The sequence below is a fragment of the Arvicanthis niloticus genome, chromosome 8 (genome assembly GCF_011762505.2).
Source record: "Arvicanthis niloticus isolate mArvNil1 chromosome 8, mArvNil1.pat.X, whole genome shotgun sequence".
NCBI classification, from domain to species: domain Eukaryota; kingdom Metazoa; phylum Chordata; class Mammalia; order Rodentia; family Muridae; genus Arvicanthis; species Arvicanthis niloticus.
In genome coordinates this window covers 79,889,022-79,916,333 of record NC_047665.1, presented here as the reverse complement: position 1 = coordinate 79,916,333, position 27,312 = coordinate 79,889,022, and the positions used below count along the sequence as shown (strand labels likewise).

At 41.3% G+C, this 27,312-nt stretch overlaps 1 protein-coding gene across 9 annotated transcripts in view; it reads right to left on the bottom strand.

Annotated features, from left to right (window-relative positions):
* Ntm (neurotrimin) overlaps positions 1 to 27,312 on the bottom strand; it is a 940,612-nt gene that overhangs the window by 2,372 nt on the left and 910,928 nt on the right. For 3 of the 9 annotated variants that reach the window (XM_034510278.2, XM_076939690.1, XM_076939684.1), the window contains exons 5-9: positions 17,037 to 17,171; positions 14,957 to 15,077; positions 11,899 to 12,050; positions 8,722 to 8,757; positions 3,370 to 3,402 (exon numbers count right to left, since the gene is read on the bottom strand). In XM_034510278.2, coding sequence (XP_034366169.1) covers positions 3,370 to 3,402; positions 8,722 to 8,757; positions 11,899 to 12,050; positions 14,957 to 15,077; positions 17,037 to 17,171 — 477 coding nt within the window. The remainder of the gene's footprint in view (positions 1 to 3,369; positions 3,403 to 8,721; positions 8,758 to 11,898; positions 12,051 to 14,956; positions 15,078 to 17,036; positions 17,172 to 27,312) is intronic. The other 6 variants (XM_034510280.2, XM_076939687.1, XM_076939689.1 and 3 more) reach the window with 3 other exon arrangements.

Sequence of the window (27,312 nt, the reverse complement as noted above, 5' to 3'; positions counted from 1 at the left end):
GGGAACCCTGCTCTGCTCTGTGCCTGGCAGGGAGGTGATCCAGGTAACATGACGTGGAAAGCATTCATGCAGACACAGGGAATGAAGACACATGATCGTAAAAACCCTGGGGACTCACCTTTCAATTGGATGTCACTTAGGCTTAGTCACCCACTGCTCACACCTTCTAGAATCTAACTGCTAGCTTTCTGTCTAAAGTGCCACTAGGAGCACCCTATATTCACTCCTTGTCACCTTCACCCACTTCTTTTCTTCTCACAGAAGAGAGACCACTCCTTGACACCCACGCCCCTTGAAAAGAGGTTACATTGCTATGCTTTGATGGAGTCTGAACCACTCTATTCTTCCCACTTTGTCCTTTGCCTCTGACTTGTCTATGAGACTTTATATACAGTCTATGAGAGCCAGGTTCCATTTCTTCCCTGGTAAGTGAGTGGTCCATTCAATCTTTCTACATGTGTCTTGTCCAACACAATTGAGCATGTGTCGTGTGTACTTAGCCTGCTGGTGATCTATCAGGGCACAGACTGTAGTACAGGGGTCCTTTTATTTTCTATCTCTTTTGCTATCTGAATACTCAGGAATTCAGCTTTAAAGTCCACTCCTCATTCAACTTCAGCATACCCTCATTCAACTCCACCCTCTGGCCAGCTACCTGCCGTGGCTAAGAAGAATGCTAGGTTTCTGAGAACACATGGTGCTCCTCTTTTCTTTCATTCCCTTCTTCCATATTTAACTGAAGGGCAGAAGCCATAATCCAAACAGAATCCAGCAGAGGCCCTGCCAGTCTGCCACATAAGAAAAGTATATGTATGGGTGAACACCTTGTGTCTAACCTGGAACCTCTGTACAATGGTCTGGCAGCTCTGCTGGGTGCTCTCTGATGTTCTTGTTTATTTACATTGGAACAGTCCTCAGAGCTCCATTGCAGTTCAACACTATGTTGGGAAACAGGCCATCTGTAGGGACAGCTCCTAAGCTAGCATACTATAGAAAACAGAGCAGTGCCTGTGAACACATCACCTTCCTAGGAAAAAGGGTTGTCTCAGTAAAATTCCCAGGGCCTTTCTGCTGTTCTTATTCAGGCCTGAGTGACCATGTTCAGACTACCCACTTCCTCCAACTCATGCAAAGACTCTTTCTCCTTCCAGCCCTGGCTGTGTCTTTAGCATCTACAGGAAAACTTGACTTAGCAGGAAATAGACATTCCAAAGTAAGAAGTCTCCCAACACCTGCTGGAAGAGACAGCTGCATGGCTCACCTTCTAAGTCACAGAGTTCAGCAGCTACCACTGCCATGGCTTGCCTGGACATCTCACATTTATCCCTTACATTAATTTCAGAGTAATGTTTCCATCCCTCCAGATTACTCCAGCTGAGTCCTACAGCTTTAACAAAAACGTCTGGATCCTTGGTAGAACATTCACCATAGCAATGTATAATCTGCCTGTTATCTGCCACCTTACGGTGTCTTTCTGCCATGTTTTCTTAAATATTTTTAATCTGGTGCATGTGGGGGCACACACACACACACACACACACACACACACACACAGAGAGAGAGAGAGAGAGAGAGAGAGAGAGAGAGAGAGAGAGAGAGAGAGAGATTGGCATTCCACACATATTTTTTTTTTCTTTTATAAGCTCACATTCTCTAGCCCTTGGTCTGAAACAAACTTCATTTAATTCACTCCTATTCATTTTCAACTTCTACTCTGAATTCCCATGGTATAGACAATACTCCTTCATTCTATCAGTAATATATACATTCTGAAACATTCTAATTCTCCTTATTTGTCCAACATGTAGTTTTTCCTAAGTGCTATGGAGAGCTAGAACTCTTTCTTCTTCCTCTCTGCTTCTTGTCCATTTGTTTGAGACAGGATCTCCCTACCGAGCTATGGCTGAATTTGAAATCTTAATCCTTGTGCCTCAGTATTCCAGCTTTTGTGGTTATAGGTACATGACATCATATCTGGCTTGCTGTGGCTTCTTAATTGCAGGATACATACCTCACTGACTATGAGAGGTATTCAGTACTTACCACCTACAAGACAAAGCCCTGACTGATGCTGATATTTCCATGTTTACTTTGGGCTTCTGTTTTTTTTCTTTTTTTTCTTTTTGAAACTATACTTGTTTAAAAAAATTAATCCACATAGGAAAAAAAGACAGACTTTTCCCTTATGTCTTGTGTTTTATCTCAATTTCTCTTACAGAAATCCTCACCCTCCCCTTCTCTAACTCTGTCCAAGAAAGTCACTGAAAACATCAGGACAGAGCCACTCCACTAGGGAATAAAGCTTCAATCATGGACCAGGATTCAGGACTGCTGGGGATCTATTGAAGTGCCTAAGGACACTCATGAATCAGCTGAGGATTGCCATTTCCTTTGGAATTTCTAGAAACTTTACTTTTGCCCCTTGAATTCTGTTTTCAAATGTTGCTCCCCACCAGCTTAGATCATGAATCTGCAGGGAAGGGTGAGGTCCATGTTTAACCCATTTGGGCACTCCTAAAAGCTGGCCTGCCCCACCCAGAGCAAATATGGAGCAAATATGGAGCAAATACCACAGGGAAAGAATGCCATGGGGTGAGGATCTTTGGTACAGGCAGACATAAGCCACAGTCTGCTAAGAGCAAGGCCTTCTTCCAGTAGATGCTAGGGAAGTGACAGCTTATCCCATCTGTCTGGTGACACGGTCACTCAGATGAGGCATCTGTTCTTCATCCAGCTACGCCTCCATTCCACATTGAATGCCTTTATTGCCACTATCTCATTAGAGAGCAGCAGAGGCCTAAAGAGACTAATTACCAGGACAGTTAGGGTCTCAGAGATCTGTGAGGAGTGTCAATTATCCATCGGAGACATCTGGCTGCCATGAAAGCCTCAAATAAGACATATTTTATTCCTGTCCCAGTGACTCACCAAGAACCTCCCCTTTCCTCCCCAGTCCCCCTCCCTCTCACCAATTTCCTTACAGCTCTGAGTTAAGAGAAGAAGAGAAAGAGATGAGCAAAGGCAGCATGCAAGGCAATGGCCGGAGAAGATTGTTGCATTAGAGAGAGCTTCGTGAGGAAGACAAGTCCTGTGCCAGGATCCCAGAACCCAGCTTCTCTGACTATAGCAAATGCTCATTAGTGCCACCATACGGACCAGTTAAAAGTCGTGCAAGTGGAAGCAATTCGTAGGCTGTGACATCATTGAGAGTGGGGTTAATCTAGCTTAATAGCAGATCAGGGAGAGGTCCTGCCCTGCTAGAATGCTTGAGGGTAAACTTAAAGAAGAAAGCATCTAGATGGAGGTGCAGAAAACTACATACCCCATTTCCACTAAGGCATCAGCTGCCTGAGAAGTAAATATACAAACCTTTCCAAGGGGTCAGGGCTGTAGTTTTCACTTCTAAAAAAAAATTAAAAATAAGCCACTGTTAAGGCAGAAACCAGCTTGTAGGGCTTACTGTGCCCTGAAATGGTCTTGGGAACAAGCCAGAGTTCCTGGCCTAACCCTGGCCCCTTATCCCTCCCTCTACTTATATTGACCATTGTCTATCATCCACAGTGACACCCCTTCCCTTATTTTTATTTATCTAGAAGTGAACTGGATGCAAGGAAGTGTATGGATGCCCATTAGTGTGGACTGCAGACAGAAGCGGAGCCTGACTATACACATGATACTAGCAAGAGACACCTATCCTTTCGAATCTGAGCTAAGTCAAACTGCTTCATAGAATGACTCCCACTGTTTCACTGAATTCTTTGTTCTTAAGTATAGAGAGAGCTGATACAGTAGAATATATATTACAGGTATTTGAGTATGGGTTCCTATGCTAGTTATAAAACGTGGAAGTCTGACTTACATTTAGTTATGTCTTTTGGGAATACTGATGAATCAACTCTTAGATGGCAGAGGAGTCTTGACCGTCAATATATGATATCAAGCTGTCCTTATGAGTCTTTCTCTATGGGCCCCTGAGAAGTGTCATCTGTATCTCAACTCTGAGACTCTCTGGAAGCCCCTGTAAGTACTTAAAGAGAGATGGAGGCTCTTCTATTGACTAGATTATAAAAGGCCCCATTTTTCTTGACTGTAAGCTCTCAGAAGAATATTCAAAGCTCTCTCTCAGAGCTTCACAGCTCTCAGCTCTGGTCAGTTGAGAAGTTTATGGCTTGATTTATCATAATCATTCACCTTTTACTTCTCTCTTTGGTGAGAGACCCATACCATTGTTTGGATCCAGATAGCATATGAAACATTATCAAAGCTTTGTGCACCTTAGGAGTCTCTTTTAGGGGCAGAAATCTTCACATTTAGTGAGACAACAATCTTCGATATAGTCCACCCCAACTATAATTTCCATATTTACAGTAAGATGAATACTTATTGTGCTTCAGTCTCTTAAGCTACCCTTTAATGGCACCAGGCCTGTGATCACCCCTGATTTAAGTGTATGGTCACAACCTTAAGAAGCCCTACTAAATACATAAAAATATGAAAGATGACCTGGTATTTTTCCACTGAAGAAATGTCCCAGGTAAAGCTAAGATGGAAACAGAACGCCAGATATGACAACCACATGTCTTGTGCACTTAGCATGGACTGTCCCTTGGAGTGCTTTGTGGGCCCTTGGAACAGTCCAGAAGCTGAGGAGTGGCTGGTGTATGTGCATCTCTGTACCAAGAGGGAAGATGACTATAAGAAAAGGAAGCCTAGAGAAGTAGGTGTTGGGGATAAAGAAACCATACAGACTTTGCTCCCGGACAAGTGGTGCAAGCTTGTGGTGTCTTATAGGGTATTACCCAAAATGTTGTGGGTAAGTAGCTTCTATATAGACATGGAACTATGAGAAACAGGCATAAAGGGAAGGCATACATTCCTGCTTTAAGAACCATACAGAAAACCTAGATGTATAGCCTTATTGACACTCTCCTCCCTGTCCTGGTGACATCCTATCATTGTGTCTAGCTAGTCCAGACATATGAATCTTGTTAGGACCTCTGAAGCCAATGGTAGCCATAAGCTCTAAGCTTTGAGGGACATCTTAGGTATCAGGAAAAGAGACAAAACTGAGTACAGCTAGACACATCTTTAATCCCAGCACTCAGGAGGTGGAGGCAGGAAGATCTCTGTGAGTTTGAGGCCAGCCTGTGCTACATAGTGAGTTCCAGGAGAGCCAGAAAAATATAAGGAGAAAGAGGGAGAGAGAGAACAAGGGAGAAGGTGAGAGAGAAAGTAAGCAAGAGAGAGAAAGGGAGAGAAAGAGAGAGAGAGAGAGAGAGAGAGAGAGAGAGAGAGAGAGAGAGAGGAGAAGGAGAAGAACAAGAAGAACAAGAAGAAGAACAAGAAGAAGAAGAAGGAGGAGGAGGAGGAGGAGGAGGAGGAGGTCCTGTAGAGGACCCAGATACAGATAAATACAATTCTCTAACCACCTATAGCTCCAGTTCCAGAGGACACAACATTTTTTATCACAGGGCATGTATGTGGTACACAGACATGCAAGCAGGCAAAAACAAAACAAAACAAAACAAATAAAAAATAAAACCAAACACCAAAAAACCCTCACATGCATAAAATAAAAATTTAAAAATTAAAAATAAACAATTCCTGGCTAAATATTTTCTTTTCAGTAGAATCTTGATTAAAATGCACTTGTTCTCTTTGCTATTGATATATTAACACACATGCAGAAAAAAAAAAAACCTAGTGGTGGTAAAGATTAAGCAAGAAGAAAGTGGGAGTAAAGAGGGAAGAAAGAACAAAAGACCAAAAGGATGCAGGGAAGAAGAGAAAAGAATAAGAATTATAAAAAGGAAAAGAATAAGAATCTCTAAGTCAGATATTCTGCTCTGTCCAGAATTTATCATTATGTAAGCCAAGCAAATACTCACAGTGGGATCTAAGCACTCAGGTAAGTTCAGGGTTGGTCTCTAAATCTCACAGCAGGGGAAGGACTACTGTGTGAATATGGTTTTTCAACCTCCTCTTCTAGAAAAAAAAAGATAATGGACTTTTCCCCATATACATGCCATAAAAATGCTGACTGCTTGATTGCTAGGTAGGCTGGCTTCGCTAACTATCTTAAATTCTCTGCAGGAAGAACCAATCCTCTTCTTCTCATATCCAGGAGGAGATAGTTGCTTTTGTTGTCCATTCTTTAATACTGGAAGGCTCATGGGTATTAACAAGCCAACATTTCTGAGGCCACTGCTATCATCAGATCTGAGCAGATTGAAGATAGAGGACCAATAGATGAGACGTGAGCAGCTGTGGAGCCGCTGAGCTTGCAGCGTGGGCCGTGCACTCTTACCCATGCAGAAGCTTTGTGAGGGATGGTGGCACAGCCCAGAGTCCTTATTTATCACTTTGAGTGTCCTGCACTACCAAATATTAATGCTGGAAGGTGACATGCAATCTGTTGTGTTTGCAAAAGGGAGGCAGAGAAATACGTCAAGGGTGGCAAAAATGCTGAGGGTGAACAAAATTCTCTTATCAAAACCCTTCTCGTCCATTCAGATAGTAGGCAGCAAGGCAGCCTCAAACTTCTCTAAAGGCCAAGCGCCTCCTGTCAGTGGAAGCCCACACATTTATATAAGTCTTTCTGTATGTGTTTCTCATATAATATCAGCATCGCTTGGAGATGTTCCTGGAGATAACAGCAATCTCTCTTAGTCTGTAGGAGACTAGCCATAGCAAGGGGAAAATGAACTCAGATAAATGAGTAAACGTGTTCAAATGCAAGGTCTGTTTCTTCTAGAGTACAGCCCACTCCAGTTATTATGGGAAAGGTCACATTCTAGACATGTATAGTATAAAATTTCTTCCCTTACCTACATCCAACAAGGAGTTTTTTGAGATGAAAGGGTAAGAGGAAATTATAACAGAAGGGAACTTCCTCTCATATTGGTCAGCAACAAAAGATGGTACTCTGGCAGCCCAGCCTTGGTCAACAAGTAGCAGCATGGTCCCCTGCTCTGAGTCCTACACTCAGCAGCAAGGGAAGATGATCTGTACAATTGTTGTATTGCCTCTGTTAGTCTCATTGCACATGGCCTCACTGTGGGGAAATGTATCTCTACCACTGAATGGAACTTTAATTAGGAATTGTTTGGGAGGAGCCACTCCCTGAATGTGAGATGCTCCTATTTCTTCTGACAATGGAATCTTAGTGGCCAGAATTAGCTTAATCACTTTTGAAAGCACCATGGCAGCATCTGTCCTTTCTACCATTGACGTTAGTACTTCCCTAATGCTCTTTATTTTAGATCTGTAAGATGCTTCGTTTGGGGGTTCAAAGGTAGCAATTGCATCACAAGTCGTGTCTGAATACATCCATGAACTCCCTCCATTTCCTCCCTGGTCTTTGCTTCATTTTTTTTTCTATTCTGACTCATGAACAAATTGCTATGCATCACAAAAATGGATAATGCAGCTCTGCCTGTTCTTATGATAAAAACATTTTCTTCACCTGTCACATAGCTCCCCATAATTCACTTCCTTTTGACTTTCCCTTCACCTCTCAGATCTAAGGCTATCCTCTGTGAGTGTCTACACAGTTAGGATGTTGATGGATGAACAGGATAGATGTAGGGGAAAGGACGGGATGAGGGAGATTAGAAGACTGAATTGGGAGTAGGGAAAGCCCTTTCATTAAATTTTGTAGGTACCTTCTCACTCGGCTATCAGTGGAGCCCAAACTGTCATCAAAGGCTCAGTATTCAACATGTATAGTTCAATATCCAACATGACAAAAAAAAATAAAGCAAAACAAACAAAACTACTGTCAGTGACATGGGGGTGATGGTTTTGTAACATGTCACTCACACTGCATGAGTAGACTGGGAGGAAATGGGAAGAAGTAAAGCATCCATAGAATGGCAAGAGCTGCACAAATCACAGATGGGAAAGCAAGGAGAGTAGAAGGGAAGGCTAAGGGATTGGTGGGAAGAAACTGAAAAGAAAAGAGCACATGGACTGTGCCCCATGTGGAGGAAGTCCCTGTCCTTAACCCTGCATCTGGAGACTCAAAATGTGCTAATGTGTTTCAGAGCATCTTAAATATGTGTCTACAGTGGAACACTGAAACGACTCTGAAGCGTAGATTACTCTTCATGGAAGATGCAATAAAGTCCAATTAAGGTCACTTGACTTATCTAAAACCTGGGGCATCCTAAGTGTCAGCTGTGAGCTACAGTTCTTTGGTGTCCCACCTTGGATCACTACCTGTGACCATAGGCCTTCCTAGAAAAATTTGTGGACCAGGTGATGGTGATGTGTTTCTTGGACCATTTGAATCTCTGTGAGCAATTGCCTGAGTTGTTGCTGAGAGAAGAGCCATCAGCAAAACTCTTCATGTGAAAGCTCAGATGCCTTTGCCCTGGACTGACATTGAGGCCAGAAGTTGCATTGTCTTCTCATTGGTTCAAATTTAGTTTCTCAAACCTTCGTCTGAATACTGGCCACTGGGTTTGGCATTTAATGATGCTTTATTTGACTTACTAATCTCAGCCTTCCTAGACAGTACGCAAAGGGTGAGCAGAGAAAAAGGCTTCCGTGGCATTTTACCAGCTCCCAAGAGCCTCCTTCAATATCCTCCCCCTGACACATGACACATTCAAGGCAACTTTACTGCTAGAAACATCAGGAAATTGACACCAGCAGCAGGGAGAGGGGTTTGGGGTTGAGATAAAGGGAGGGAAAACAGAAGGCAAGAGGGATACTAACCTTGCAACAAAGTTGAGCTTGTAGGCTCATTTAGTTCTAAATCAGGTGGGGGACATACAGGAGAAAAAAATGAAAACAAACACATATATTATATACAGTCGCTATATATTTTTCATATATAGTTTGTATAGTGCCTTTCACAAGCATTTCTAGAGGAAAGGATAAATAAAGGAAAACACAAATCAAAAGTCATAAGACAAGGTGCAGTAAGACAAACGTTGATATGCTCTGTGTCCCTTTACATGGATGGGATGGTGGGAAGCAAAACACACTCCAGGTGTTTTTCAGTGCAGACAGATTCACTCTTTACTTCTGCTGAACTTGGGAATTGTAAGCAAAGGACCAAGTCTCCTTTACAAGTGAATTATTTTCTCAGAAATCTTCATCCCATTGTCTTACAGATAGAGACTAAGTTCAGGAATTTCTGGCCTCATGGTATTATGATCTTAATTGCATTAGGGCCCCTGGAAGCACTATGATTCAGAAATATGGAAGCAGCAGTCTCAAAACTGCACTACCAGATCTATAGTTCCAGAGACCATACGCTCAAAGCCTATTACCATTATCAAATGGTAACAGTCCTGCTTCTATAGAACTTATAGTTACTGTACAGTTCAGTACTATACTGTACTATACAGTTCAGTAACTGTATAGTTACTGAAATACAAACATGATAGGAGTTTCTTATACCAGAACTCCTCACATTTTAGCATGAAAGTGTGGAAAAGATATCCTTTTATCGTTTATGTGCAAGTTGATGACAAAATGACAACAGTTTAGCTGGATTTGTGCACTACTGCTGGAGAAAGAACTCAATCAAAAATGTTCTATATTCATAAAAGGAGGTGCTACTATCTTATAGTGAGTCTCAATTAATGAACTTTGGAGCCACAATAATGTCTGAACAAGACCTGGCTGGAGATGAGGTGTTGAAAGGATCATTTAAACATGATTGACATTTCACCAGTTCCATGGAACAATGATACCCACACAACACTTCTGGGATGGGATCCTCAAAAATAGTCTCTCAAATGAAGCCAACAAGAAAAATGGATTTCTAATTGGCTAAATTTGAAAAAGAATATATGTTTGCCTCCCCTCTTAGAGATTTAGTATGTTTTAGGTCTTCTGGAGACATCCTCCATTAAGGAGCATCACAACGTGTATCCCATTCATCTTTGGTAAAACCAAGGCTCTTCCAGTTATTGGCAAAGGTACTATTACTTCATAATGGGCATTTAGCAGATCCTAGAATCTAGGAAGCCAACCATGGCAACATTATCCTAAAGGAGGCAGAGAGTGTGTGCTCTCTCCATGGTGGAGGGAAGAGAAAACAAAATGGTAATTGCCACACGGGGGTCTGCTGAAAAGAGTGGATTTATGGCCCATGTATCACTGATTATCTTGTCACAAATGCAGTTATTATTTTACTCTTAAAACATATGCTTCTTACCACTAGTCTCATCCTGTTACATCTTGAGAGAAGCGGGCTGGGAAGCTAGCAGTGAAAAAGCCACTGGACAAACCATTTTTTGTCTCCATCTTAGAACAGAGAGGAGATTGGAGGAGGGGGAGACCATTTCCAGAAGTAGGAATGGCTGTGACAAAAAAGCAGGACATGGGGGGTGGGGGGGTGCTGAGGGAAACAAAGTGAATTGTGGATGTGCATTAGATTTTTCAAGGCAAAGGGGGATGGGCCTACCATTTCCTAATGTATCCTTTGTGCATACAGACAGATATTGTCTCTAAAACCCTAAAGGCCTGACAGATTAGAGAGATACTTATGGCAATTCCCATGATCAAGAGGGAAATAAATGACTGTCCTTGTATGTAAGAATTCTTATGGCTATTCCCATGCACAAAAGGGCACTTAGGATGCTCTCCATGCACAAGAGAGTCACAAGGCTATCCCCTTACATAGAAGAATGCTTATGGCTAACCTTATTGAGACTCTAAACTTCTTAGTCACTTTACTCACAGCATGCCCCTTCTGAGCTATATGTTCCAGGATCAAACATGGCCTTCCCTGTCCCAGCTCTCTCAGCTAAAGGTGGGAGCTGGGCTATGTTTCATATGCTGAGTAGGAAGTCGGGAGGATGTGATTTAGAAGCAGAAATAGCACCACTGAGCATACTGAGCAGATGCTGTTAGCACCAGGGGCAGAAGGCAGAGCAGAGCCCATGAGGCTGAGAGGCTACCTGGGATCTCTCAGAAGAGCAAGAATCGATGTTCACATCTCTCTTTTTCCCTTTCTACCACATTTGGGTGCATTTTAAACCCAGGGAATGGGAACAACTGATTGGAAAATTTGACAGTCTTTTAACTTGGTAGGATATGGAGAAATGTGCTCAAAAGGCAAGCAGAAATTAATCGAATGGCTCATTGGAAGTATCTGTACCCATTAAGGCTTTAAAGCCATGGACAGTCAGTCCTTCATGCATAAAGATAGCTCACACACAGTGTAGGTATCCAGTGCTTTCCAAGAAGCTTGCTTACTCCTTCTGCCACCAATACAGTGGCTAGGCATGAAATGAGGACAGAAAAATTGCTTTATAAACTTAGTCCCTCAGTAAAGAGCTAAGGAATTGGTGCATGAACAATGAGATGGCATCTCTCAAGATGATGGTGAGGATGGGTAAATGTCTTTACCAGCCATTGACACAAATAGAGAACTTGGAAAGTCCCATTTTCTGTCTTCTTTATCTGCCCGTCTCTGAAATGAATATTATTAAGGATTCCAAGGGCTGTGATTCAACTCTTATGAATGTTATTCAGTTTTTTCTTAGGTGCCAATGGCTGGGAAAGTTTCAGAAAAGAGAACATGTTATTTAGCCCAGTGAGCAAAGGACCGAAGCTGTAAATCCTCTCTGAGATGTTAACTATTTTGTCCAATTATAATCCCCGAGTCAGTTTTGGAGATATCACTGAGGAGGAAGAAAAGTCATTTTTGGCATCTTAAAGCCACCCTTTCCTCCCATTTCAGGACTTTTGTCATTTCAGATAAATGAACATTGCATTTTTCTCTGTCCATTTCTGAGGCCTACATTCTTACATGCACACGTGCTCTTTCTCCCCCTTCTCATTCTTTCACACATGTTACTCAGCTTACTTCTTTCCCTCTGTCAGCCCTTCCCCATTTCACACACTTCCATTGCCCATCTCAGGGCAGAGTCTCACCAAATAGCATGATGCTGGCATTGGTGTGGCCCAACTTGTTGGAGGCCACACACGTGTAGTTCCCGTAGTCATGTTCAGAGACGTTGAAAAAGGTGAGCTTTGAAAGGAAAGGTCTGTTTTCCACTTTGACTCCCTTCTTCCCTTCGACCAGTCTAAGAAAAGAAGAAACAGAAAAGGGAAGGGAGGCGAAGGGGGAAGAAAAAGAAAACATGGTCATTTTCTTCTCCTAGGTTGGACTAAAAGTCTAACAGTAATGATATCTTCATCATCCTATGACATCATCATCGTAATGACACATTCTACTTAACACAACTATTTGGGAAGAGCAGTCTGCCAGAGTATCTCAGGGGATCAGTCTGGAACTGTCTTCCCTGGCTATGTTAGCTTCTGGGCAAGTGTGATGATGAACTTTAAGGACCTGCTTTGCTTGGTAGTCTAGAAAATTTCCTCTAGGTGTCTTCCTTTCTCAAAGGCTAAGGGATTTGAACTGGTGTGAGTCTACTATCCCTGCTGAAAGGCCTGTTGGTTCTGTGAAATGGCAGGAGCCACCCTGCTATGGGACCAGAGGTCACTGTTCTACCTCCAGCTTGTTCCATACGAGTTAATTTTGTTAAGGGGCACTGTCTAAGGCTCACAGCCACTGTGAGAGGCTTCTTTTTATGGGTGTGAAGCCCATGTACTAGCTTGGCCGTGTGCTACGTAAAGTAAAACATCTTCACATCAGAACCAAACTGTAAAATGGATTTCGGCTCCATATAAGAAGACATTTAGCAAAGGCAGGTTCTTGAGTGTTAGCTCAGAAATGTCTGTACCTAACAACAGTGTAGAGTGGCCAGCATCACTTTGCAGCATTTCACACCCTGGGATAACACACAATCCTCCCTTAGGCACTCAAGGATGCCCCATCCCTGACTGCTACCCCTGTTAGTTCCTTAAAGAAGTTGTAGGACATTCAGTGGTTACTATCTTTGTTAAGTGGCCATGGTTCCTAAATATAGAACTCCACCTCATCTCTCTTTGACTGACAGCAGACACAGGGAGAGGAAGCAAACTTATCAGTCAAGCAAAGCCCCCAAAGATGTCTAGAAAACTGCCCGTCCTGGCCAAAGCCTCTTCTATTTGTGGCAGAATTCTGCTTGTGTCAGTGAAAATGAAATGGGCTTCAGTTGTCATTTACTGAGACAGATGCCATGTTCCATCTGAGACCTGAGGCCACACTTGCCTTGTAGCCTCAGTGGTAGGAAGAAGAAAAGCTGTGGCAAGGACCATACAGTAGAAATGTTCTCGGCATGCTTGTCGCTGGGAGGACAGGGAAACTCATTCAGTAGAAGAACGTTGGAAATGAATAAATGGACACAGAAAAATCAATGGGAAGAATCAAAAAGAAATATATAAAAATGATCTTAAGTAGGCCACAAAGTTTCCTGAATTAAGGTCTCCTAGCCAGCTTTGGGCACTGTCTCTCTTTTACCCCGGGGTAAATGATGACAGAGTTGGTAGTCCCTGCTTGGAGTGGCGCTTTGCAAAAGGACAGCTCTCTCTTCTTTTGCCTCAATACACATTTTTGTTGTTGTTGTTGTTGTATTTTTCTTCTGACATTTTGAGATCTTGTTTTGTTTTGATTTTTGCCTATCAAGAATTTGAACAACAAGCCGGGCAGTGGTGGCGCACGCCTTTTAATCCCAGCACTTGGGAGGCAGAGGCAGGCAGATTTCTGAGTTCCAGGCCAACCTGGTCTACAGAGTGAGTTCCAGGACAGCCAAGGCTATACAGAGAAACCCTGTCTCGAAAAGCCTAAATAAATAAATAAATAAATAAATAAATAAATAAAATAAACCAACCAAACAATAAAACCCAAGAATTTGAACAACAGTGTGCTTTGTGCTTTAAGCTGTGGCTTAGCACTGAGACTTCACTACTGTTCTTAAACAGAGGCGAATCTTGGGACTCCAACCCACAATTTCTCTTTATTACAATAAGAAAGGTGGTATGAGAGAAGGATTTATGATTTCTTGAATGAGGGAAAACAGCAAGCTCCATTTCTTCCTTCAGTGACTCTGTCCACCTCTTTGTGCCTTAGTTCTAACACACTTCACTAGAGGCTGCTAGGATGTGTCCTAAAATCTCCTGCAGTGTCCCTCACTGGATGTGGATCTTATGATAGAGTGACTTGAGTCTAGATAAAAGGTAGTTTATTGGCTGAGGAGCTAGAAGATGTTGTGAGGCCCTAGAGACTGCACGAGGAAACAAAAGACAGTGTAGTGAGCACAAGCCCTTTCTCAAACTTTCTTTGTGGTTTTAGGTCCCCAGTCTCCTTCGCTCTGCTCATCCATCCACAGATTTCACAGCACCTCCCGTGCCACCACCTCTGCTCTTATGAAAATATTCTGAACACAGAAAGAGCTTACACATTTATTTGTTGTTCATCCACCTCCAAATAGCTCTTTGATAGTGGTAATTGTCATGCTGCCTGGCTATACAGAGTTGCTGACCCCTGCGCTGACACGCAATTTGATAACTCCTCAAACTGATCATCTTCTGGGACTCACAACACGGCTGTGACAATGGCAAGGAAGGGAATAGCCCTGACTCTTTTCTCCTACAGAGAAAGGACAACCTATACACAAGGGAGGATGCATAAAGGTCATGGACCTGCACACAGTGGTACTGAGAACCTCAGGGAGGGGAGTGGAGACCTGTGATTGGCAGGCAACTTGAAAGTCCCTCCTAGAGTCAAACAGAATTTCTCAGGCATGGGAAAGTGTTAAAAATAGCTCTCTGCAGAATACATTATTTCTGAAGCTTTCAACAATGTTGTTGGTGGCTTTTGTTTTCTTATTTTGGCTTGGCTAAATTATATTATCTTTCAGTCCTGCTGTTTGATGAGTGATAATACAGAAAATGACATCAGAAGCATTGCTGAGCTTCTCTTAATTTAGAAAGACTTCCTTCCATGCCACACTCTCATAGGATGTCAGGAGAGGATTTCCCAGGAATTAAAATTTGACTATCTGCAATTGGGAATCACAGGGGAGGTTGATGCAGGAAAGGACAGTACCTTTTGTCATCCTTGAACCACTGGAATTCTGCTGAAGGGACTGCCGAGGCTTCACACTGCAGAGTTCCTTTCTGCCCCACGGGGACACCTGTACCCTTAGCTTCTGAGATGTATGGTGGATCTACAGAGAGAAGATGGCCCATGCAACTTAAGAGTACTCTTGAAAATAACAAAAGCCTGGTTCATCATAGGTTTTGTTTCTGACTCCCCGTACCCCTTCTAGTCATCGGCATCATCAGACTGCTGTGTGGATTGTAGCAGAGAATGGGAATGGTCTGGATGACATTTTAAAGGAGGTCATCTTTCAGCATACATTGCTTCTCTTCTCAGTACTGAGGTTGAGCTGTCACTTCTTATGGTACAGTGCCTGTTTAAAGTCTTTTAACTTTCATATGACGACACCCACCCATCAGCCTTACACTCCATGGGGTGGCCGTCAGCACCTTTAATCATCCTCATAGAATTTCTGTACACCGGGTTCTTGCCAAAGTGTATGACTTCAAACTATTCAATTCCCACCTGCGACTTGGTTATAACTAATAATATTCATGGAGAGTTGCCTGAAGGATATACAAACGAGTGCTTCCCATGGGCATTGTGAAATGGATCCTGTGCTAAACTAGACCTCCTTGCTTGGTGTGCCTTCATTTGAAGTCTTCACTCAGCTACCTGTGGCATCACAGCAGTTTGGTGGGTATTAAAAAAAAAAAAGAAAGAAAAAAACAGGCACACTAAGATTACCATTCTGTTTTCTGCAGGGACATTGTATGATGTGTGGACTGTATTGGGAAGTGTCAATTTGCATAGATCCTGGACAGAATTTTCTCTAGGGTCACAGTACCACGACAAGCAAGTTTTCTCCTAAGAAAATCACTTGCTTTAATCTTGCAGATGATGTACATCTTAGAGCAGATGACCTTTCCTTTGCTTTTGCATTGTAAAAGCAGATTCTGAATATGAACCCTGCAGACTGCTGCTTTATATTTCAGATGTCACAGGCTGACTTTCTTCTTTTACTAATTTCCATAATATTTTTCCTTTGCTTCTACTTATTTTACTTCTTTCTTTCTTTCTTTCTTTCTTTTTTTTTTCATTTTGGGTCAATAATTGTAAATCATTTTCAGGTTCCTTAAAATTAAACTTTAACTAATAGGGATACAGGGTAGTATTGTCTTACTTTTACTACTAAAGTGTTTCATAATATCTAGTTTCAAACATGGAACAAAAATCAAGACACTAATGTCAGGTGCCTTTCTCCTCCCTCATTCCACACATGTTGAAGGGCAGAGGCTTCTGTGCTGCTGGTCTAGGTCTAAGTTTATATTCTTTTGTAAGCAAGAACTTTCCATAAGGCATAGAGAACCAAATCAAGGCACATAGGAAGGAACCCAGAAGAAAAAGGGCGAGAAATTGATAGAAAATTAATGTAGATCAATGTCAGGGAGGATTTAGAAGGTTGATAAAGGGGAAAAAAAAGTTTTCACAGCACTGGCCTTCAAAGATTTTGAATTTTGCTTCTATTAGTTAAAAATAAAAATGTTAGATTTTCTACAAATTAGCATTTGCATCTACTTATATTTAAATTATGTATTTAATCTGTAGTCTGGTATCGCAACATCTTCATTACAAAAGGCATAGATACAAAAAGCATAACACAGGCAGGTGACGTTTTCTCTAGCTCAGATCTCTCTGCTCTACTGAAAGGATCTGTCTTGGAAGATTGCCACTCCCTCATGTGAGTAAATTACAGGAAAACTTTGAATTTTAAAATTCATTTATATAAAGCATGCACTCAATGCTGTTTATTGATTCGCTAGCCATGTATTAAAGTTTGATATTATATAAAGTTACTCTCAGCTACTTTTAAAAAGAAGGTTGACACCCGGGGTTGTGAAACGAAACGAGACAAAATGAAAACAGCATAGACTTTGGACTCTCGGACTCTTAGCTCTTGAAAGCAGAGAGCCAGAAATGACGCTGGGTCTTCCCTGTCTCTCTGAGGGCTGGTTCATTACTGAAAGTCTTGATATCAGGCCACCTTCACACACTCAAGGAGCGGGGGTCTGGCAAGGCCACTCACAGTTCACGGTGACCTTCACTCTTCGTACCACTGGTGCCGCCACGTCGTTGGAGGCGCTGCACTCGTACTCGCCTGACTGCTCCCGAGTGATGCCCTGGATCTCCAGGTACTCATCCTCACTCACAAAGCCGACAGCTGCAGGAGAAAGAGGGAGATGTAGTGAATGGGAGGCAAAGGCTCAGGACTCTCAATAGAAAACCAAGTATGAACAGCTAACACCGGAGAAATGCCATTTTGTCAATTCAACATTTTAGAAACTCTACAGTCTTTCTTTCTCTCTTCCTTGTTTCTTTGACTGCTTTTACACCCTCTTTCCCTTGGCTCCCCAGTATCCCAGCTGCAGTGTTTGTGATCCTACTGAACTCATGTGTGGAGAGAATTAACTGGATCTCCATAAGTGATTAATAATTTTGACATTTACACTGCTGGGATTGTACCACGTGGTCCAGCTCTGGGACTGGAGCAGGCACCTTAACACTTTCTGACCTTCAGGCACGGTTTAAAGTAAGCTTCTGATGTTAAGCTGCATGTTGCCAGCCTGGGCATGAGTCAATTTAGGATATTGCATAAGGGTTATACACACACACACACACACACACACACACACACACACACACACAAAACTATACAGAAACATCAGCAGTGAGACAGATACATTAAAATACCTTTGTTTTCACAGAAGAAAAACAAATAGATAGGTAGATACCAATTTTCCAGACATTGATCTCCTGGAACTCTCAGGCATAAAACCCAATAAGAAACCAACATCAGGACCACACATGCAATATCCAATCACAAGATGACCAGAGGGAAAAGAGTAAGAACTCATGACTACAAATCTTGCCCTAGCACTTAAGCATTCAGAAATTTGATTTCTCTTATCTAGGGGAAAATCATTAATAATGCCCATATCCATAACACATCCCATATATGATGTATTTCTATGAGTATCCAGTTATGCAAAGACTAAGTCCCAGCATGGTCTCATATACCCCAGGCTTGCCTTAAACTCAATACGTTGCTTAGATCTTGCACACCTGATCTTGTTTCCACCTCCCCAACGATAAGATTACAGGCTGTGTGCCACCACACTTGGCTGAGCCGAAGACACTTATAAAATGTAAATGTCCAAGTTCTGTCTTGAAGCTGTGTGCCTTAATTTCTCTAACAATAGAACGTAAGGAAGGCAAATACAGTTGAATTCCTGTGATTATCCTCCCTTCAGTGTTTGATGAGGATAACGAGAATGACAGCATCCTAAAGTAGGATGCTATAAAAGGTGAGCAGAAGGGGCATTATGCTCACTCCTGGAACAACAAACTGAAAGTGGGATTATCGCTAGGAATGGAGAAACACTTTGCTAAGTGCAACACACACAGAGTAGGTCTGCTATCTCAAGGAGTTACTGAGAGCAACAGAGAAAAAGAACGTAGGACACAGGAAAACATTTGGAAACTCTCATGTCCTTCCCATCCGGTGATACTGTTAATCCTAAATGCTTTAGAGAGGCACCCAGGAGCTGGCATGAAACTGTATTCATGTGGGCAGCCACAGTAATGGAAGAAGCACTCTTGGATTTAGGCCATAAAAAAAAAAAAAAAAAATTCGTCCACAATGTCACATGTTTCTGTTAACCCAGAACATAAAACAAGTAACTAAGAAATTAGCATAATCCAAAGTATTGTGTACATGGCATGTAAGCTGTAGCTGTACATGACAGTGGTTTCTGCATGCGTGTCATGGCAACAGTAACAATAGCAACAGAAGCAACCATAATAAAGAAATAAACACATCCTATTATGTTGTAAGGAAGGGCCATCACTATCCGCTCTCCTGAAATTTTTTAGTCATGATAATTTTGTGCCACGATTGAGCAACTCCATACTAGCCCAGAGCACTCATTTGCATATATTTAGGCCTTATTAAATCTATACTGCCTCACTATGAGCATTTTCTTTTATTACCTTTGAAGGAGAAAAGAAGTGCCAACTTCTCATAAAAAAAAAAAAAAAAAAACAGGAAAAACATTAAATCCACAAGAAGCAAGAGTATACTGACTAAGTAGAAAACAAGGCTGACAGTCCAGCCCTGAAGACCATCATTCTGAATCCCCCAAAGACTCAAGAACCAACTGTAAGGAGCTTCTGTGGCACTGTTGTTATTTCAGATTAATACACTCTTTAGAACCTTGGTTGAGGAAGAGGAGAGGAAGTGAGAAGGGATTCCAGTAAAGAAATTGTGATTCCTCTTGCATGGCTGTTGTTTATTTACTATGAATTCCAGGCCAACATTTGTCAGATCTTTGTGCGCTAGAACGCTATAATTACTGTGCAAAGCATCTCAGAGACCAGTGTCACACTTAATATTCCCATTAATTTTAAATGGTAGTCCTTGGTACATATGTGTGGCAATTCGTGTCATATTTTAATTAGGCTTGCCCTACACCATCTGAAATTAATAATAGCTCAAATTACTAGTGTAATTTATAAATTAACAGTGCCTCAGCATTAGAAAATAAATTAGCTTTGGACAGCTGTTTCTGGATTGGGCTCCACTGTCACTGTGATGATTGGTGGGACCTTGGGTCTTTCAGGGCCAGGTAGGATACTACCAAGACAGAGAAACAAAAAGAACAAGTTTTCTTTTGTACACTTGTTTTCTTCAATCTATGTCTGTGGTGGGTTGAGTTTTTTATTTTGTTTGTTTGTTTGTTTTTGTTTTGGGGGTTCTTTTTTTTTTTTCTTTTTTGCTGGATCGATGATCTAGATATGCTTGAGATGATCACACTGAGATTTGCAGAAGTTGAGCTGGAATGAACTTAATCTGTGGACATCCAAAAAGTAAAAGGATGTTTGGAAGGAGTATAGTCATAAGCTGAAATGCAAGCTGGTAAATGGTCATTGGTATGAAGAACTCATCAAATATTCTGGAAAAACATGGCGGGTACGAGTGACCATGAAAATCCATCTCTTCTTGCTAGGCGATGTTTAAAAAGAAGGAACCAGATGGCTTAGGATTTGGGCAAGGGATAATATAGTGTCTATTGAGCCAAATATTTAGTGTACTTGAGTCATATGAATACCAAAGAGACTTGATTTTTACCATCATAGGAGCTCAGACAAAGCGAGAAAGCGTGAAGAGCCCATATGATTCCATTACATTTTGTGACTAAAGTAAGCAAGGTCTGGGAAAAGCAGTTCATTTGCATTAAAGAAGATTATCAATTTTACTTTTTGTTGCTTTCACTTTCTCTTAGTAGGACTTTTTCTTTAGCAGAGGCCTAAATAGGAAAAAAAAAAAAATGGAGTGAAAAAGTACAGATACAGTAATCTAAACTCAGAGGCTCCATAACTGGTGTTCCTATTGGTATCACTTACGGCAAACAAATGAGCAAAACATGCTCAACTGAAATGTGAAATTTTAGCATTTTGTTCTTTAAAAAATTTTTTTTTTTTTAAGATTTCTTGTAACAGCATTTATACTCTGGCTGTGAATTGATCAGGGCTTTATCTCTAGCATGAAGAGCTTAGAAAGAATACAGGAGGAGGAAAAACACAGAAACAACTTAACTGAGCACACTTTCTAAATTGCTACAGGCTTCTTAAGAGGGAAAAAGGCAAGGCACTTGATAAAAGCCAACGGAAAAACTCTCTTTGTGATCAATAGCTGCTTGTTTATCAGTTGGCTTTCTCTTCTAAAGAAAATGCATCCTTGGGTGGGAATGGCACTCGTGATCCTAAAGTACCCCCCCTCTTCACGGCACAACCCTTCAGACATCACAAGTGGATCAAACATATGCCTGTGCCTTACTGTAAAAGCACCCCTGGAAAGGAACCCACCACACACCAGGGTTTATCCTCCATTGGTGTGGGGAAGACGGTAACAGGCAGACCACCTTGTAAAGAGCAGAAGTTGAGACTCACACAACATCAATTCTCTACCATCCAGCTCCATGATGCAGTGAGTTAGCTAACTGTAACTGTGAGTTAGCTAACTTCTCTTCACTGGCAGTTTGTCTTTTGGAGAATTCGGAATAATATCATGTACTTTCAGTGTGTGTGTGTGTGTGTGTGTGTGTGTGTGTGTGTGAGAGAGAGAGAGAGAGAGAGAGAGAGAGAGAGAGAGAGACAGAGAGACAGAGAGACAGAGAGAGACAGAGAGAGAGAGAGACACAGAGAGAGAGGCAGAGACACAGAGAGAAAGACAGAGAGAGATAAGGAGGAATGTGGGAATGTGCATGTGTGTGTTGTATACACATGTGTAGCAGTCAGAAGTTGATGGCTGGTGTCTTCCCCAGTCATTCTCCATCGTATATATTGTGCCTGGGTCTCTTCATGATGCTAGGGTTTGCAACTAATTTAGCTAGCAATCTCACTTCAGAGATTCCTTTTCTCTGCCTACCACAAGCATCAAGGTCTTATGTGGTTCCTAGAAATCTAAGTCCAGTACTCATGTTCATGTGACAACAACTTTATCCACTGAATAATTATGGCAGCCCCTCCTGCTATGACTTGTAGTCAAGGGCTGCCGCTTCTCATCTTAGACAGATATGATCATGACGAGCCTGTCTTCACAGACTGTTCTATCTCTTGTCTGCCTAAGGAAGTCACACCTCCTTCTCATATTCTGATTTGTCCATAAAAAAATTTATAATTTGAGATGAATTATTCCCCCACAAAAGGTATGCTTATGACCTAGTTATCTGTCAAATGTTACTCTTCATAGGGTCTCATTTTTCTTTCTTCTTTCTTTCCTTCTTTTTGATGTTTTGAGGGAGGGTTTCATTTTGTATTGTAGATGGCCCTCCAACTGTGGGTACCTCCTGCCACACTTCCTCTAAGTGCTGGCGCTTCAAGCATGAGCCACCACACCTTGCTTGCAAACACAGAATTTAGAAAGTAATTAATTTGAAATGTAGTATTAAGGTGAGAAGTATTATAGCCTATGGGGAGAAGAGAGTCAAATAACAGGTATGAAGCTCCCCTAAGATAGGACATGCCAAGGATTGCCAGAAAACACTGAAGCTGTGGTAGGGAAGAAGAAGACTTCCTCTCAAAGCTGTTAGAGAAAGCCTAGACTAACAAATGCCTTGATTTACATATCAAGCTATCCATAACTATGAGATACTAAAGTTAGTTTTTTATGCCTAAATTTTATATCCTATATTCATCCCAAGGACATTATTATGTACCTTTTATTGATTATTAGAACGATTGGTCAAAGCATAGCTATGTGGGCTCTGCTAACATGAATGGAACCAGAGTCTCCTGAGTTGAGGTTGTTTTATAGTTTTTTCAGGAAATTGTTTGTGCAGTCACTGAACCTATAGCTATAATGATATTTTACAACAGTTGTGGGCCGCACTCTGGCCTTTGTTTTTTCAATGTAGTTGAACTTTGTAAACAATAGGAGCCAGGTCATGCTTATCTCTGGCTTTCAACGAATCTAGAAAATTTACCTGATAATTTGTCAAGTACTTATTGATAAAATGATTGGTTGGGTTGAGTGATTACAGTCATTTCATGATCCAGTGATTCAACAGGTTTAGTCAATCCTAAGAGTCCCAGGACTACACACCCTATGTATGGCCCTAGGGTGACTCTGCTTCTAAGGCAGAGTTACTTCTGCCATTTGTCTTTCATATGATATTTATATTTTCTGACTTAAAAAACTGTAATTCCTATTAGTGTTTTAGGAAAAGATTTTCCTTAAATATGTGACTTCAGAAGGCTTATGAAGCATTTAGTATAATTTATATCTAGTCCTGGAGCCAATTATTTCCTCAGAGGAATGCGTGCTTAATTTAAAACTATAGCTCAATGAGTAGGTATGAATTATCTCACAGATAATGTTTTACAGCCAGATTTTCAGGAGCATAGCTACTTCATTAAGCAATGTGACAAGCAAAGCACTAAAAATGAAGCAAGCAGAATCAAGCTGACTATGTGATCTTCCCCTCCCAAAGTCCCACAGAAGCCCATCACTAGCCACAATGCCGAGCTTGGAGGCCTGCTGTAAAGGACAGGGCCAACCCAAGCTCTGGACTTCACAGATTGGGTGACAAAAACTCTCTTGACTGAAAATTATGACAACCATGTTATGATTTTTATCATACCCTAGAATAAATTTGTCCGGGCAGCTGTAGCTATTGGAGGGGATACAGCTGACTCTTATGCTTAATATTTTTATGGTATGTATGGCAGCTGAGATCATATCAATGGGCCACAGAAATTGGAAAAATATAGAACCCAGAATCCCAACATCAGAAGTGAGTAGAAATTATTTTTAAAATTTAATGCCAACACAGAATTTAGTAGTGCCAACCAAAGGTGAGAGGGCTAGAGCAACCTTCTAACTACTGAAACTTCCCATATCTCAGTCTGCATCAGGGTAGGTCTGAAAAATTCACAATGGGCTCTTCAGGACAGCTGCTGAAGTGAGCTGCCATTCATCTTTTATGACAGTAAGTGAGCCTCCACAGTTCGGTGTCTATACTGGAGAAAGTCACTTTCTTTTCCCACTCCGAATGGCAAAGTACACAGAAACACCACAGTAGAGGCAAGGTTCTGAGTACCAACTTCAAGAAGCAGGAAGAAGTGATTTTAGGTGGGAATTGAAGAAAGTGATCGAGACCATAAACTAAAGACAGGCAGGATGATAATGTCACTGTTACCAGATACTACACATTGCATACTACACTACATGAGTGTGCAGTGTAGTACTAGAACCAAGAGCACAGATCATTGCAATGTAGGACACAGAAGTGAGTCCATGACCTTTGATACTAGGCTGGGCAAAGTTTGGGGTCACACTGGCTCTGTACATAATCCACATAACAATAGGTACAGTGGGATGAGACTACCAACATTAAACATGTTTGCACAATATGGAATTGGTGATAAATGATTTATAGTCTACATACCATAAAAATATTAAGCAAAGAGACAGCTGTAGGCCCTCCAATAACTATAGCTATCCACTCAACAAATTTATTCTTGGGTATGATAAAATTTACAACAGGGTTGCTATTATTTTAGGTTATAAGAATTTTACCACCCAATCTGTGACCTCTGGAGCTCTGTTCGCTGTGTCCTTTGCTGTAGAATAGATTCTGATGACCTCAGATGAGGCTGGAATGAATGACTGAAGAGATGCTGAGACTATAGGCAACACTTCCTGGCCGCACGTGAACAGCCACAAATTTGGATGCAACTCACATCCCATGGATTGTAGTGGACTATAGCATCTGTGTGGTCCAGACTCCTCTTCCATAAGATAGAAAGTCACACTGCTTTACAGGATAAGTGTGGGCATGTACATAAATATGGACATTCCCCTCAATAAATGAAAATACCACACCCTACTAGTTTCAGTAGTATGAACTAAATTTGGGCACTTTAATATAAAAAAAAAACAAGAAAATCTCAACTAAGAAATGAAAAGGAGGTCAGATATCATCTTTGCTAGTAGGGATGGAATACACTCTACAAAAAATTCATCATATATCCTTTAATTAGTATCTTACTCTTTCCACATAAAATAGGATTTGATTTATGAGAAATACAATTTCTTGAGATCACCTCTTCTTAAAAATAAATCAAGTATAGTTGCATATCCCAGGTAAGCCTGCTTGAGGGCTTGAGAAACATTCTGAATTCACAGCTAAGAACAAAAATGCTAAAGATACATTTACACATATACACACAAGAGAGTAGTCTCTCTCCCCTCTTTCTTTCACACACACACACACACACACACACACACACACACACAGTCAATTTTCCTCTAGATCTTGATCAGAGAGCTGACAGAAAAGGGAATCTGATAATCTCTGCAAGAGTGGGCAAATTTAAAAGCTGTCTTTCATAGAAACTGTTCTGGAAGGTTTCAAACTGATTTTATCCTACAGCAAACTGAGGAATGAGCCTGAAAAGACTGGATGAGAAAATTACTTTTGCTATCAAATACAGGGACAATCCCTAGAAAGTGACATATGCTGAACTGTTCTAAATGGCTGACTTCCATCTTTAGGAGGCCACTTTCTTAAACAGGTTATTGCTGGTTACCAGCCAGCTTGGAGCTCATGTCACAGAGTGCACGTGTGGCAACATCTCCATGACATTACCTATGTGTCATCCCCCAATTTCTAGCTGACATGGATACTTCTTATTCCTGGGAAGCTCATCTTAACAGTTCTTGCTAATACCCTTTTTGTTAGATGCAAATGTGTTAACTATAGTTGAGTTCTTCAAGGCTTCATTTATATATAGGATGTACACATGATGTCATTCCCCAAACAGTTTCATTGTTCAATAAAACTCATATTTGTGTTAGAAAGGCAAACAATACTCATAAAATTAATCTTTTAACCCAATCCCATCATAAAGCAATATAAATTGAATACAAAATATTAATTGATTCCAAACATATATTGCATGTGTAAATACATATATGCATACATATCTGAGCAAAATGCCTAGGACACGTTCTCCGTATGTTAAATTCATTAGATATTTAAAAGTGAATGCACATATATTTGAATGTTTATGAATATGCAAATGCAAAGTGGCATATTTTAATGTATAAAGAATAACAAAGGAATTCCTTTAGTAGTTCAGATTGAGGAATTTGGAGACAATAAATTAGCTCTCTATTAAGAAAAGTCACAACCTAAAATGTTTGTGAAAAGGAGTCCTTTGTATTCTTCCTGGCAGCCAGGATCTGTTTACTTCTTAGCAAAAGCCAGGCTCTAATAATAGGGGTGGTAGTTTTCAGGGCAGGTGAGACTTCTGAGGCTACTGGGTTTGGTTAGCTAGGTGCCCTTCCCATGTTCCCTGCTTGAGGACCTGGCAGCTGAGTTCAGCATGCCAGCCTTCTATTATGGGTGATGCTATCAAAATCAAAGAACACAGCTGGATTCTTGGAGTTCTCAGCTTGATGTCTGGAACCTGAGTATTTGCAGGAGTGCAGCTGATGGCTGCTAAAAAAAAAATAAATAAAATATAAATAAATAAATCAGCTTTTGATTTGTAAAACTCAGCCAATTTGATATGAAAGACATTGATGGGGGATAAATATAGAAGCCAGCAGTGCCATGTCATCTCAGGCTTTCAGCATTTGCTTTGCTTCTTTCTGACTCTCTTGAGATAGGAGTCTTTGTAAAGTGTTGCGAAAAACGAAAGATTGGACCCCTTAGGCACTGCATGCCCAGATTCAATTAAGGAAAATCCACTTATTTTAGAAGTTGCTAAAGGGTAAGGATCTTTCTGACCTGAAGAGGGCATGCTCAGGAAGAGGTCCACTTCTAGCTGTCTCCCTGACCACCACCTCACAGCAGTCTTAGAAGCCTGGAGGTTAGCACCTGAACATCTGGGATATAGCTATCAGGAAAACTCGTCAAACAGTGTTTCCTAATTGGAGGATTATGGAACTCTGGCCCAGGAACTTGAAAACATAAACCTGAAACAGCTCTCTCTGTCTCTCTGTCTCTCTGTCTCTCTCTCTCTCTCTCTCTTTCCCTCCCTCCCTTCCTCCCTCCGTGTGTGTGTGTGTGTGTGTGTGTGTGTGTGTGTGTGTGTGTGTGTACATGCTTTCCTTTAGGGGCAATTCCACTCTTTACCAAAAGAGAACCTGATAGCAGCTGAAAATGTGACAAGGTAGCATCTGCACTGTTGTGGTCCTTCACATCACAGGTAGTGATGGTTTAGAACCAAATCTGCATCAGCTCACACTTTCTTAAAGGAAAATAAAGCCCTCTAACTCTAGCTGGTGAAAGCAAGCACTTAATGGCAGAGTTGAAGCATAGCCGAATTCGTGCTTTTTTACACATTTTGTGGAGAATGGGAAGTAAAGTAGCTTATCTACAAGCTCTGTGAAGAATATCCATGCACAGCAGACAAGTACTCCTTTTATTGAAGGAGAAAGTCATTGCTCACAAAGACCTGGATTGAAAGATGTAGAGTCTGGGAGGTCCTGCATGGAGACACTGGCTTGTGGGCTGAGGTGGGAGTTAGTGGACAAGGCCTTCCCCCTTTGAAATAGTATTCTAAGGGGCAGAGCAGAGTGTGGACTCTCTTGAAGAAACTCATTTGTCAGTGAGCATGCCAAGAAAACTCCTACAAAGGGCAGTTGTTTGGGAAGGCATGGAGTAGAGAAGCAGGCTGGTGTTAACTCTATAATTGAGATAATCTAAGGGATACATCCAGTGGTATTCTGAAAGAAAAGGGACAAGGTGCTACGAAAACTGAAGATGGAAATCTTGTCTCTGTATTTGCAA